The sequence below is a fragment of the Phasianus colchicus genome, chromosome 27 (assembly GCF_987193195.1).
Source record: "Phasianus colchicus chromosome 27, bPhaCol1.hap1.1, whole genome shotgun sequence".
NCBI lineage: Eukaryota > Metazoa > Chordata > Aves > Galliformes > Phasianidae > Phasianus > Phasianus colchicus.
This window is the reverse complement of record NC_143462.1, coordinates 491473-506116: the sequence shown is the minus strand read 5'-3', so window position 1 is coordinate 506116 and position 14644 is coordinate 491473. Positions and strand designations below refer to the sequence as shown.

Below are 14644 nucleotides of genomic sequence, written 5' to 3'. Positions count from 1 at the left end.
TGGCCAGCAGGGACAGGGAGGTGATTGTACCCCTCTACACTGCTCTTGTGAGGCCCCATCTGCAGTACTGCGACCACGTCTGGAGCCCCCAGTACAAGAAAGACAGGGAGCTGTTGGAGAGGGTCCAGAGGAGGGCCACAAAGATGATCAGGGGACTGGAGCACCTCCCTTATGAGGACAGGCTGAGGGAGCTGGGCTTGTTCAGCCTGGAGAAAAGAAGGCTGCGGGGTGACCTCATTGCAGCATTTCAGCACCTAAAGGGAGCCTACAACAGGAGGGGAATCAACTCTTTGAAAGGGTAGAAAACTGCAGGACGAGGGGAAATGGTTTGAAGTTGAGGGAGGGGAGATTTAGGTTGGATGTCAGGGGGAAATTCTTTACAGAGAGAGTGGTGGAACAGGCTGGAACAGCTGCCCAAAGAGGTTGTGGATGCCCCGTCCCTGGAGGTGTTCAAGGCCAGATTGGATGGGGCCCTGGGTAGCCTGGTCTAGTGTGAAATGTGGAGGTTGGTGGCCCTGCATGTGGTAGGAGGGTTGGAGATTCATGATCCTCGAGGTCCCTTCCAACCCTGGCAATTCTGTGATATCCCCTTCTAGCCCACCTATTTGCCCCCTACAGACATCTGTACAACCACATTCTCTTATATCCTCCCCCAGCCCCCTATATCCCTCCCCATAGCTCTCCCCAGCCCCTCTGAGCCCCTTCCCAACCCCCCCAATGCTCCCTATAGCACCGTGTCCCCCCTAAGCCCCTCACCGCCCTCCATTGCCCCAAATCCCCCTAGACCCACCCCTAGAGCCCCATATACCCCAATCCCGTACCACAGCCCACTCCAGCCCCGTGTGCCTCCCTATACCCCAGCAGCCTTCTGTAGCCCCCTGCCCCCCCACGGCCCTCCCAGCTCCCCACAGCTTCCTAGCCCCCTCTACTTCCCTTCAGCCCCTGTATCTCTCCCGGAGCTCCCCAGAGCTCCATATTGATCCCACATCCATCCCACAGCCACAGCCCGTCCCGTACATATCCCACTTCCCCACATCCCATCCTGTCTCCATCCACATCCCCACATCCCAGTCCCACTCCCAGCCCCTCACCCCACACGGAGGTGGCTTACGGCCGCGCAGGGTTCCCTCCCCGGCCCGGCGGCGCTCTCCGTCCCTCCCGGCTCCGGCGCCGCTGTCCTCAGCACCGCTCCCGTCGTGCCGCAGTTCCGTCTCGGTGCTGCCCGGACAGCTCCGGCGCGCAGCGGCTGTGGGACCGGCACCACCTGAGGGGAGAGCCGGCTGCCAACGGCCTTTCCCGCGCACTGCGCCTCAGCCAATCGGAGCCGGCGGCGCTGCCGCTGACCAATGAGAGGCACGAACGGGCCGGAACTGCCCCTGACCAGTGTGAGGCCGGGGAAGGCCGGAGCTGCCGCTGACCGATGAGAGGCACGAACGGACCGGAACTGCCCCTGACCAGTGAGAGGCCGGAGCTGCCGCTGGCCAATGAGAGGCACGAACGGGCCGGAACTGCCCCTGACCAATGAGAGGCCGGGGGCGGGGCAGAGCGGCTGTGGGGGGGCCTCGGGGTGCTCTCTGTTGCCATAGGGGATGGGATCGGGGCTGTGGGATTGCGACTGGGATGAGGGAATGAGATGGACAGGTGGGTGATGGGCTCGGGAGGAGGGACTGGGAATGAGATTTGGAATTGGGATGTGGGATGTAGGATGTGGGGTCGGGACGTGGGGTTGGGATGTTGAATGTGGGATTGGAATGTGAGATTTGGGATTGGGATGTGGGGATGTGGATATGGGATGGATATGGGATGGGATATTGGGCAATGGGATGCGTATGGGATGGGCTCTGGGTATGGGGTGGACTTGGAATGGATACGGGATCATAGAACCATAGAATTGCTCAGGTTGGAAAAGAGCTCCAAGGTCATCAGATCCAACCGCAACCCAACATGAAATCTGTTCAGCCGTGCTTTGTGTCTCTGTGACGTCTGTAAAGATTGAGGTAAAAGACCCAAAGTAAAAGGAGGGCTGCAATCAGTGATTTCTGGGAACTTTGTAGAACTGAAGAACTTCTGAAACAAATGGATGTTTCTGTTCAGCAGAGGGAAAGTAGTCATTTCAAGATAAAACCTGCTGTCCAGAAAGCCTGCAGATGTACTGTGGAACATCCTCTCTAGGCACTAAGAGCAAGGTCTTTTTTCCCTTTCACTTTTCCTTTCCCTTTCCCTTTTTCTTTCCCTTTTCCTTTCTTTCCTTTTTTTCCTTTTCCTTTTCCCTTTCCTTTTCCTTTTCCTTTCCCCTTTCCCTTTTTCCTTTTCCTTTCCTTTTCTTTCTCATGTTGTGCAGATTTTCTCATTGAGTATCTGAAATGTAAGGGAGATACCCCAATGTAGTTCACCTTCTCTTTTTCATAAATAGTCAGTATGGAATATCCCAAACTGCCGTTCTGAATGGCACCACCCCAAAATACATGGTATGGGTTTTTGGTTTGGTTGGTTGGTTATTGTTTGCTTGTTTCTGGAGATATTTCATGTTGATGAGTTTTAATGGTGGGTAGGAGCCTCAGAGAACACCAGGGTAAGGACTCGAGAACTTTGGTCTGGTTTGCAAATTCCCTTGTATCCTTCTGGGCATGCTTTTAAGATGTTGGTCTTCCTCCAGAGAGATTTTTATTATTTTTTCCCTTCACTCCCCTTCCCTGTTCCCTCCCCTTCCCCATTTCCTTAACTTCCCTTGTCCGACCTTACCTTCACTTACGTTTTATTTTTTATCTTTTTTTTGCCTATTGACTGGGTCAGCAGGAAGGACGTAGACACGAAGGAAGGCATAAGCTTATTTTATTGTCAATTTCAAAACAATACAAAAACAAAGCAGTGCCCTAAAGTGAAAAGATAAGCTTAGCAGGAAAGAAAATAAGCAGTGCAGCGAGTCTAATCATTACCACGTCATAATATAATGACATGTAGCATAGTGATAGTGATTAAGAAAGATGCATCACCAGTTGCCCTACTCCTTTATCGTCATCCAGATTCACAGTGGCTGGGGAGTCCCGGTTGCAGGAAGGATCTGGAGAAGCTGTCCCAGCAGTTGGGAACTCATACGGCGATGTGTCCACCCCGGAGGTGAGGTCTGCAGAGTACTAGGGTAGGCAGCAGTCAGGTGGAACATCCGTTTTCCTTTTCTCCTCTCGGTTTTCTTCCTGAATACCCTGTCCAGGGTTCAAGGAGGAGCAGAAAGAGCTGTGCCATCTGTTTTGGTGTAGCACGGGCCTCTTTGGCAAGACTGAGCGCCCAGAGCCCCGGCAACATGCTTAGTCAGGTAACAGACATTGCAGCAAAGTTCCCTTGTGAGCAAGGCTCCCCACCCTGACTTTGAGGTCGGATGGCAGGGGGAGTGGAAGCTGAGGGAAGCGGCTGTGTGGGAGGGCACAGAGCTGACTTGTTGGGAAGATGGTTTGCCAGGGCTGTGCGCTCTTCAAACTGGTGAGCCCTCGGTAGAGTTACGAGGAGCCCAGTGCTGTCAGTCCGTACAGATCCCTGCGTTTTGTGGAACTGAAGAGCCCAAACAGGGGACAGGTGTTCCTAAGCTTCTGGTTTTCTTTCACGTGCTGTGTGGTTGATATTCCTGTCTGTGTGACAGCGCTGTGGAAGGTCAGGAAAAAGAGAGGGAGAGCTGGGCCAGTGTAGTTTTGCTGCTGTACCTGGCAGCCAGATGATTCCCTGCGATCTGGAAATGGTGCACAGATCATAGAGAGCCAACCAGTGCAGTTAGTGGGAGCTATTTAATCCCCAAAGGTGCTGCTCTGCTGCTGTGAGTGGGTTCTATTGCAGAGGCAGCAGATTCAGCAGTGTGCTGCAGAGCGTGAATGCACGCGGGCTGCTGTTCTGCTGCAGGGTCTTGGGGTGAGGCAGCGTGCATCTTCATTTTGAGCTTTTCCAACAGCAACAAAGTTCTCCTGTGGCTTTGTTGAGCTGACTTGGGTGCTGTTTAGACTATGCAGTGTGGAGCGCACCGCTGCCAAATTCAGAGATGCTCTTCAACCGTTCTGAGATTCCTGTTGGGCTCAACAAAAACCATTGCTTCGCTTCTTGTTGCACTCGAGGCCAAGTTCTGTGGTTTGGTTTCATCTTTGCAGTGATGCTTACAACTCACTGTCTAGCACAGTCAATGGTGGAAATAGTGACTGGTTTTCTTGTTGTGCTGATTTTGGAAGGGAGGGTCTTTCAAGGCTGCCAGCGTGTCTGATGAAGTTTCTTTTCAACCCTGTTTACAAGGAGATGTCAAGCATGACTCTGCTCTGATGAATGTCAGCGTGTCCTTGTTTTACTTCAGAACACAGACTGAAACTCAGGAGACTTGCGTGAATAACTTCCCCCCGTATTTTGGGGTGGGAAGAGGGTTGGAGATGAACTTCAGGCGTACTTAGACTGCAGAGACTTGTTTCACGTTATTTAGTTTACGTCTGCCGTGAAGTTTTTGCTTGTCACTTCCTAGTTCTCTAGCTCCTTCATGCAGGTAGAAAATGCTTTTTGGATGCAGTAGTCTATTTCTGATGTTATCAGCCCAAGATAACTTCACAGCACGCACTGTGTGAGTGAAAGGTGAAACGTAAGTCTCCAAAGGTATCTATGGAGGGGTAGGAGGAGGAAACAAAAGTGAAAATACAAAAAGCAAAGCAGAAGGCAGAGCCGGCAGGAGGGGAAGATGGCAGAAGCACCAGCAGGAGGAGCTGGGGTAACATCTTCACTCTTAGTTTGTAGGATTTGTTTTCTCCTGCAACACTGTTGTATTGCAACAGCAGCAATAACAAAAAGCTCAGCTGTAGCAGACCCCATTCTTCTGATTTCTTTAGTCAGAAGTGTTTGTGAAATGTCCCAAGTATAAAGATCAGTCGCTTGCTTCGCTAATGGCCTCAGTTTTCCTTTGGTAGCTTCTGCCCGTTATTGGAAACAAGATTCCTTTCTTAATCCTGTCTCTTTCAGAAACAAAGGCTTGAATACAAGAAGTGGGCTGGTAATTAACTGTTAGCACTGTTATGCGTTGCTGAAAAGAGGGCTCTTCCTGTTCAGTTGCTTCAAACGTACTGTACATCTGACATGTGCCTGTCGTGTTTGTTTTCGTTTTCCATTCAGAAATGGTTGAAAGGATTCATCTGTGCTAAGCTGTATTTTGAAATAAAAGAGTATGAACTTGCTAAAAGGTAATACGTGTTGATGTATGTGGTTGATCTGTTCTTGAAAGTGTAATAGAAAAGCCAGCTGAAGTAGAGAAATCAAGATCACGATCATGCCTTTTTAAGGTAACAGTAAATGGAAGGATTGGGTGCCACTGAAATCCTTCTAAAGGAGCAACTGCATTAGTTATATAATACCAAAGAAATCATGGAGTTGAAGTGGCTTTTATTTCATCATATGATGCATCTGGTTCTGTGAGCTGCTGCTCAGAACTCAGTACTTGCTGACAAGTAAGTAGCATTGGTACGTGTAAAAATAATGTTGTTCCTCACAGGAAGGTCTAGGTCAAGCATCTAGAACTAAATATAGCCCTGCTTTCCATTTGACAGATTAAATTCCCTTTAGCTTTAGCTGCACGGTGTGGGGGGACTTGTATTATTGAGGAGTATTGATCTTTCTGGGTTTTCTCGCTCTGTAGATACATATCTACTTATCTCAGTGTCCAAGAGAGAGATCCCAGGGCACACAGGTTTCTTGGACAAATTTATGAAGCTCAGGACAACACAGAAAAAGCTGTTGGGTGTTACAAGGTAAGCGATCCACTGACCCCCTGTAATGACCAGCTTTCTTCCTTTGTAAATGGACTTTTAAAATGCATCTGTGCTGTGCATTCCTTAAGCTCAGAGAGAAAATGTGTTGTGGACAAATTGTATGATGTACATTTTGCATTGCCAAATCTGTCTATGATGTACTTAAGAAAGGATTCTTTTTTTGGTAGAATTGGCTTTAGCTTTTATTTATTTATTTTCCAGTTGATTCTTTCTTTTGTGTCCTGACTTGATCTTTGTGGTAACTGCTATGATAGTCTTCCCATTGCCCTTTGGACTAAGGGTCTGTGCCTGCTGTGGAATTGCCAAGCAGGGATGATGGTAATCTCCAGAACCCAATACAGAAGGATCTGGTGCTGAAGATTGTGGAGCTATTCTGCAATAAAGACACCAGTGATGGAAGAGCAAAATACTGGGTTGAGAAAGCTGCCAGGCTGCTCCCCAGGAATCCTGCTGCTCTCAGATTGAAGGTAAATTCCAGCTTCTCATCTCTGCTCTGTGCCTTGAAGAAACTTTCCGTATCTGACTGGGTGCTTCTAGCATGCCATCTAGTCATCTCACAATATTTCCTTGGCTAAATTAGTTTAGCATTAGTTTAGCATGAATCTATTACATGTTAATTTCTTTGCTGTCTGATGTTTTTGTCTAGCTTGCTTGAAAATTGCAGCTCTGAGCTTTCTCATGCGTTTTAAGGTTGAGGTGTTCAAAAATGTGGGGAAACTGTGTTAGCAATAATATCCAAGAAGTTGAGTTTAGATAGTCGCAACAGACACATCAAGTATTGCCTAAGCTGCTTTTTAGTTTTTTGAGTTTAAAAATGCAGAATGTAGGAAGTGCTGTCATTCTCAACTACAGTGTAAATGCTTTCATCAGTTATGCAGTGTCACTTTGGCACTTATTTTTATGTAGCACAGCTGCAGGGACACAGAGGTTCTCAGAGGCTTCTGTTAGCTTTCTGTTGTCTTATTTGGACCAGCTATTCTGTAACAAGGTGTGCTGTCTCTGTCTCAGATAGTCTGACAGTCTTAACTTGGCATCTACGAGAGGCACAGTGAAGTTTTTTCCCCTGTTATCTCGTTTCTAAGATGTTGGAGTAATTCCAGCAAGTCTGTAGTCTGTGTAGCGGAGGTGAGCAAACTGTCAGGTAATGTGGTTGTTGAAAAGGCTGATGTGGAAAAAAAATATATTAATACGTTGCCTTGATGTTTAATAGGAGAAGTTTCAAGAATATAAAGTCGAAGATGGCTGGAATGAGCTCTTTTATGTGACTCAAGCTGAACTCCGTGTGAGACCCGATGACGTCTACCTTAACATCAGACTTGTTGCACTGTACCGCTCACGCAATAAGTTACGAGATGCTGTGCTCCATGTTCAGGAGGCAGAGAAGAAAATACCTCTGGAGACAAGCTTGGAATGGTACTCCTGTGTCGTAAAGACACTTGAGGTACTTAACCATCTTTTGATCCTGTCATAATCTTCCATATCCTCAAAACTGGTCATAGTCTGTTATTTTTGTTCCACTGACAGCTATTGCTCAAGTGATTTAACTTTTCCAAATGAAAGTCTACTGAAGCCAATTGTTTAATGGGGATTTTCTTCCTAAAGTTAAACCTTGCTTATTTTCTTACTTCAAGTCTAAGCTGGATATAGCAGCTCCATCAGGGGGAGAACTGTTCAAAGAGTTCCTGGAACTTTACTGCTGAAGGATATGTTAATGCCTCAGCTGTGATCCTGGGTTAGGTAGCAGTGTGTCCTGGAGAAGTAATGTCCTTGCCTTCACAGAAAGATGGTGGTTCCTCATCCTCTGATGAACTTTATTCTTTAGGAATGCCTCAAATCAGCGCAGGACAGGACTTGGAACTTAATACAAAGAATTGGGGAGCTATCAAGAGCAGTCATCTACTGGCTCATTCTAGCTTTATTAAAATGAAGTTTGCTTCGGGAGATGTCCATCAGCGCAGAGAGGCACTTGAAAGGTATTGTTTCATCTTTACTGCATTTAAAAACCAACCAAACAGAAACAATCCAGAAGGGAATATGTTTTTCTGAGTCACAGAACATCTAGCAGGCATCAGTTTCCCTGAGTAACCAGTTTGTGGACAGGAGAGGAGTTTCTCTGTGCTAGTGTATAATCAATGAAAATTACATAAAGGAATATTATATAAATCAAATAATATCAAGATGTCATAATAATGAAATAAGCAAGAGAGTTAGGCAGAGCGAGACAAAAAGAATAAATAGGATGCTTACCCATGTCGTGGGCTTGCTCAGGAAAGACCAGTGGAGTGGATCATCCAAAGAGGGAGAGATCCTTCCCCACTGGTAGTGAGCTCTTAAATGGGTCTAGGAGAGGTGGAGCCAGGCTCCACCCCTTCCTGCAGCACAGGTGAATTGCTTTCACCTGTGCTCCCAGGGCTGACTCATTGCTCACCTCAGGTGACTAATCAGAGGTTCAGGCCGTGACTCAGCAGTTCCCATACACTCCACCCCTTCACGGCGTGAACCAATGATCAGGTTGACTAATGGGTAAGCTTTTCCTAATACAGAGACCCACTTATATCACGACACTTATACAGTTTCCATCGCGACGCATGTTGGTACAATTCAAGACAAGTGACGATTGGTGAACGTTGATATTCTTGTATGGGCCAGTGCTCGATGAAGTTACTGGAGGCATGCGGTCGTCAGGTGCAGGTCCGTCCTCTGCTCCATCAGTCCCATGTAGGCCATCACCGGGTGTCGCACGTGATCTGACTGTAACACTGGAACGCTTTGATGGCATTTCGTTCCTTGCAGTGATCCTGAAGGCTCGAAGACTCACGGGGAGTAATACAGATGTTTCAAGGGTACCAGGAGGAGAAGGTCTGCTCTCCAGGGCAAGATACAGGCCGTCCTTCTATCCTGGGTCAACACTTCCACTTGTACTGGGGCACGTCCCGGCCGCCTGTACCACACCTTCTGGCCAGATATCTGTGGCTGCATAACTTTGTCAGGCACCAAAGGAGGTCTCCTGATCTGCCATAGGGACATGATGGGGGTCCCTTTAGCAGTGAAGATCGGAGTGTTGACCACAATATCAGTTGGCCATGTACCTATTACTGGAGGAACTACTGAGCCTCCCACCTCCAACAGTCTCCCCCAAGGTGCAAGTAGGCCACACCACTTGGGTCCTACCTGCACCTTCCAAGGCCATTTTATTCTATGGGTGCCTGGTTCTAAATTCTCAGGGGCAGGGAGCAGAAGATTATTTTCATTACCAATCTAGGTCTTACCTGATAATCAGTGCCCGTAATTTGGATCCTAAGCAGGGTGGCCCATGTTGTCTGCAGCATTCTCAGGGCACTGGGTCTGCCGTCTCGGGGTCTTTCATTCAGGTCCCGCAAGGTTTCATACAGTCTTTTCGTCCACCCCTGCAGGGACTGGGAGTCTGTCTTCAGGGCAGCCTTAAGAATACCGTTATAACGTTCAATGAGGCCTGCCCCCGTTGGATTATATGGCAGATGGAATCACCATTCGATGTTGTTTTCTTCTGCCCAGCGCTGTATCGTTGCACCAGTAAAATGAGTCCCTTGGTCGCTCTCGATGACTTGAGGTGTCCCGTAGGCAGACATCAGTTTAGTCAGTGCCTTGATGGTATATGCCTGGTTTGCTTTCGGTACTGGATAGGCCTGCAGTAGCCCACTTGCAGTGTCAATGCAGGTCAGAGCATATCTCGCCCCCTCAGACCGAGGAAGGGGCCCAATGTAATCGACCTGCCATCGTTGGAGAGGATTGTGTCCTCTAGCAAGATGGGCTGTCGTTTCAGGCAGTGATCTTGGTCTCATCTTAGAGCAAGCGTCGCAATGCTGGCATGCCTGGACAATGTCAGGTAGCTGTATGGGCAGCCCCCATGCTTTAGCAGCTGCCCACATTGTCTATTGTCCCGCATGCCGTAGCTTCTGATGTAACCAACGGGCGATATTCTCAGATGGTGAATTCTCAATCTATCAAACTCGGGCCAGCGTGTCAGCTTCATCATTTCCCGGTGACTGTAGGGGCTGATGACCAGAAACATGTAGACACATATAGTCCTGTGTTTGACTGTATTCCATATGTCTAACCACATGTCTTTGCCCCAGATTGGTCGGGCGTGGATAGTCCATTCTTGGGTGGCCCACTGTGCAATCCAAAGAGTGAGCCCCCGGTACACAGCCCAACTGTCTGTACAGATATTCAGGATACCATCACCGGGTTCCTTGGGTATAACCATCCACACGGCTTGCAGTTCTGCCCATTGGCTGCTCTGAGCATCCCCCTCATCAAACCAGATTGTCTCAGTGGAAGGATGGTATGCTATCGCTCTCCACTTGCTCGGGTTGCCCTTGCTGGACCCATCCATGTACCAGGCATCTTCAGGGATAGGATATTTCCCCTCCTGAACGGGGCTCTTCTCTGGTGGAGCGACCAGTGTTTCTTTTGGTGCATCACAATGATAGGTCACTGGGCCTAGGATCTTCTGAAGCTCTTCTTTTAAGGCTGATGAAGACAGACTGCTCCTTTGGCTGAGGTAGGCGACCCATCGTGCCACTGTTTGTGCTTGGGCCACCCCTGTCTTAGGAAGGTGGGTCAGACCTTTCACCCACCCCTGAATCGGCAGAGTGGTCTTAACTATGACTTCATCCGTCTGGGTTATTGGCTCTACTGCCTGTAATGCTGAATAGGCAGCCAATAACTGTTTTTCAATCATACTGTATCTTTCTTCTGCTCCATCCCAGACCTGAGACCAAAAACCAATGGGGGTCCGAACAGAACTCTGGCATTGCCACAGGCCCCAACCAAAGCCATCTTGAGTAACGTGAACATCCAACTCAGCTGGGAGGGTAGGATCGAATATACCCAATGCCTGGGCTTGTTTAACTGCCAGTTTTGCCTGTTGGAAAGCATCCTGTTCTGTTTTCCCCCAGTCCCATAGCTGCCCCTTTTTTGTGAGTCTGTACAGCGGCCTTAGCAGCTGCGCTAGGTGAGGTATAAAGGAACGCCAGTAACCCAGTATACCTAGAAACTTTGCAGCTGCTTCGATGTTGTAGGGACTGGGAACGCCTGAACCTTATCTAAGACAGCACTGGGCAGTACTTGGGTCTTTCCTGACCAAACCACCCCCAGGAATTTTACGGACAGGCCCGGACCTTGCACCTTCTGGGATTTATAGCCCATCCTCTCTGCTGTAAATAGGCGGTTAATGAATCTGCCACCTGCCTTAATGCCTCCAGTGAGTTGGATGTCAGCAGGAGATCATCAGTATAATGATACAGGTTAACATCATCAGGTTTTTTCCAATCAGCCAGGTCACACGCCACTAGATTGTGACGTTGGTGAATGCACGTACCCCTGTGGCAGGACCTGAAAGGTCCACTGCCTGCCTCCCCACGTAAACGCAAACTGATCTTGCGATTCCTCAGCAATCGGGATACTGAAGAACGCGTTTGCTAAATCCAGGACACAGTGATAGGTTTTTATCTCCCTACTCAATGTGTCCATTAGGGAGGCAATGTTGGTTATGGCCGCATGAACAGGCGGCGTGACCTTATTTAACTCTCTGTAATCCACTGTCATTCTCCACGTGCCATCCGACTTTCGCACTGGCCGTGTGGGGGAATTATATGGGCTGTGTGCAGGTCTTACAATGCCCACTTTTTCTAATTCCTGCACCGTTCCCCATATTTCATCTTGCCCACCCAGAGTCTGTACTGCCTTATATCAGTAATCCGGCGCGGTTTCGGCAGGCAAATAGGCCCATGTTTCGCATGGCCTCTTAATATTGCCTGCACTGCCCGGGTACGGATACATCTCTGTCCAAGTCTGAACTCTCCCACAGTTGTCTGGAGAGCCAGACCCCATAGAATATCTATGCCCAAGATGTGTTCCTGCATTGGGGCAATACACACCTTACACTCCCGGGGTGGGAGACGCCCCACCCTCAGATTCAACCATGTTTGGGTGACAGGAATAGTCTGTCCCCCAAAGCCACCAATCATCACTCTGTCTCCACCAAATTTGGTTGGATCTTCGTAGATAATTGATGTTTCTGCTCCAGTGTCCACCAATGCCATAACTCTCTGAATGTTTTTTCGGGACCAATAAATCCTTAATTCTACACAGGGCCTCTGGTCCTATCTGGAGGCCCTAGGGGGACTAACATCCCTCGTCACGCCATGAATTGAGCTATGGCCAATTCTTTTGCTTCCAGTGCCTCAGGCATTGTAGCCCGAGACACCTGAGGAGGCTTTTTTTTCTATTAGCAACAATGAAATCTTCTAAGTTCCATGTTGTTGTTGGCATTCTCTCTGTAACCCTTACCCTTGGTTTCTTAGGGTAGGTCTGAAATTTTTGGTTGTCCTTTAGCTGTCTCCAAAGCTGGAGAAGAACATGGTTGGGCTGGCGGTCAATCTTAGCAAATTGGACCCCAGCCCGAATTAAATCATTAAACGTAGTGAGCCCCATCGAGAGCCCCATCAGCGTCCTACAGCTCCTGGACGCTGTCACCCTGGCTGTCCGTGACTGTCCCAAGCTGTCCCCCCTGCCATGGTGGCACAACTGCAGCACGGTGACATCCTCATTGAAGAGGTGACGAGGAGGGGTACAGGGAGGGGGGCTGGGGACAGTCGGGGGACACGTGGGGTCTGCTGTGGGTGTGACATGGGGTCGGTGGTGTCACCATTGTTGGGTGCCACCTTCACTGGATGCCATTGGGTGTCACTGAATGTCACTGTCTTCAGGTGACGCTGTGACACAGGGTGACCTCAATGTGGAACAGCCGTGACGCAGCGTCCCCATCCCTGGCTGTCACTGTTGTTACCGTCATCTGGTGTCACCATCACTTGTGTGCCACCATCTATCGGGTGACACCATTCCCTGTACTCTGACCATCATGTGGGGGCAGGCACTGGCGGCACCACGTTGTCACCATGCTGTCACTGAGCCTCTCACTGTTCTTTGTCACCCCTCCAGACCTGCCTACCGCAGGACCCGGTGACACCGGAAACCTCTGTTGCTGTCACCATCGTCTGCCATGAGGACGGGGACATGCACGGTGGTGAACTCTGTGCCACCACCAGAGGGGACTGTGTGACACCAGTGTGTCACAGCCGTGATGCGGTGTCATCACCGTTGGGCGTCACTCCTGGCAGCTGGCGCCGGGTGTCACCGTCATGCAGAGGGCACAAAAAGAACCCTGGGGACATTGAGCCGAAGCTGGGGACACCGTGACCACCTGGAGGACTTCCCGGGGAAGTGGGAACACCACATGACAATGTCACACCACCAAAATTGGGGACATCCCTGTGTCACACCCCAAAGCTTGGGACACCTTCATGGCACCCTGGTGGTGTCATATCCTAGAGTTGTGAACACCCCCCAGAGTTTGGGACAGCCCTCTGGAGACGCCATCTGTGCCCTCCCCCACAGAAAACATTGTTCCCATGGGGCGGAGTTGACACCCCTCACTTTTCTAATTAAGGTTTATTTTTGATAATGGGGGTTGGGGGATGTCCTCCCCATGAAAGTGACAAAGGGCAGAGGAGCGGCTGTGGGGCTCCATGTGTCACACTGGGGATGAACTCTGGGGACAGAGGTGACTGCAGCATCCTGGCCCCATCGCCCCTATGGCCCCATAACCACTACAGCCCCATCTCGTAGCCATCCCTCGTCCGTATCCCACAACGTTATCCCATCCCATATCCATCATATCCACCCCACAGCCATCTCAAACCCATCCCACATCCATACCCCCACATCCTATCCCCATCCCTAACCCTATATCCATAGCCATTCCGAATCCTTATCCCCACATGCATCCCATGTCCATTCCATCTACTTATCCCATGCCACTATCATCCCAATCCCATCCCGTGTCCATATTTCATCCCCAATCCATCCCACATTCTTCAGTGTTGGTCCCATGTCCATCCCAAGCCCATCCCATATATATTCCATTTTCCTATTTCCCATTCCATATCCACCCCATATCCATATCCCCACACCCCAACCCTACATTTCACATCCCAATGCACATCCAACATCCCAACCCCAGCTCCCAAGCCCAGTTCCAAACCTCATATCCCAACCCCACATCCAAGCCCCACCTCCCACCTGTCAATCCCATTCCCATCTCGCACCCCCTATAGCAGTAGGGCGCACCCCGAGGCCCCACCCACGGCCCGCCCCCTGCCGCGCTCCTCCCACCAACAGCGCAGCGCAACGCCGCACCGCCCCCGGGCTCTCATTGGTCAGGTGCCGGACCGTCCCGCCCCCGGGCTCTCATTGGTCAGGTGCCGGACCGTCCCGCCCCCGGGCTCTCGTTGGTCAGCGGCAGCGCCGCTGGCTCCGATTGGCTGAGGCGCGGCGCGCGGGAACGGCCGTTGGCAGCGGGCTCAGAGCTCTTCTCCCCTCAGGCGGCAATGAAAAAAAATGAAAAAAAGAATAAAAAAAAGAAAAAAAGAGTGAACATGAAAAAAGAAAACCAAGATGAAAAAGAGAAAAAATAGAAGAAAACAGAAAAAAACGAAAAGAGAAAAAAAAAAAAGAACAAGTGCAATGAAATGAAAAAAGAAACGAAAGCATAAAAAAAGAAGAAAAAAGCTCAAAAAGGTCAGAAAAAAAAGAAATGAGAAAAGAAGAAAAAAGCCAAGTAAACAGTCAAGAATAACAGCTGAGAAAAGACTGGATGGCCAAAATGTAGAGAAAGCAAAGCAGAGCACAGCAAGGGAAAGCAAGGCGAGAGTAGCAGCAAAAGGCAGGAGAATGAAGAAGGAGGGAGTGAAGAGCAGGAAAGGTGAGTTTGCCATAAGGCAAGGGGGAAGGGGAGGGGAAAGGGAGAAAAGGGGGGGTAC

The 14644-nt window shown here is 49.5% G+C and overlaps 1 protein-coding gene across 21 annotated transcripts in view; it reads left to right on the top strand.

Annotated features, from left to right (window-relative positions):
- The first annotated feature begins 1479 nt into the window (after positions 1–1479).
- The window catches only part of LOC149914770 (RANBP2-like and GRIP domain-containing protein 8), a 149087-nt gene continuing 135922 nt past the window's right edge, over positions 1480–14644 (top strand). The window contains exons 1-8 of one of the 21 annotated variants that reach the window (XR_016460106.1): positions 1481–1641; positions 1900–1997; positions 3024–3117; positions 5648–5759; positions 6091–6247; positions 6991–7221; positions 7603–7753; positions 12765–14586. Coding sequence is in view for 1 of the 21 variants with exons in the window: in XM_090125546.1 (XP_089981672.1) it covers positions 1590–1641; positions 1900–1997; positions 3024–3117; positions 5648–5759; positions 6091–6247; positions 6991–7221; positions 7603–7707 (849 nt within the window). In the remaining 20 variants the exon portion in view is untranslated. Of the gene's footprint in view, positions 5760–5981; positions 7754–8573; positions 9035–12764; positions 14587–14644 lie in introns of those variants that run through there. The other 20 variants (XM_090125546.1, XR_016460107.1, XR_016460108.1 and 17 more) reach the window with 20 other exon arrangements.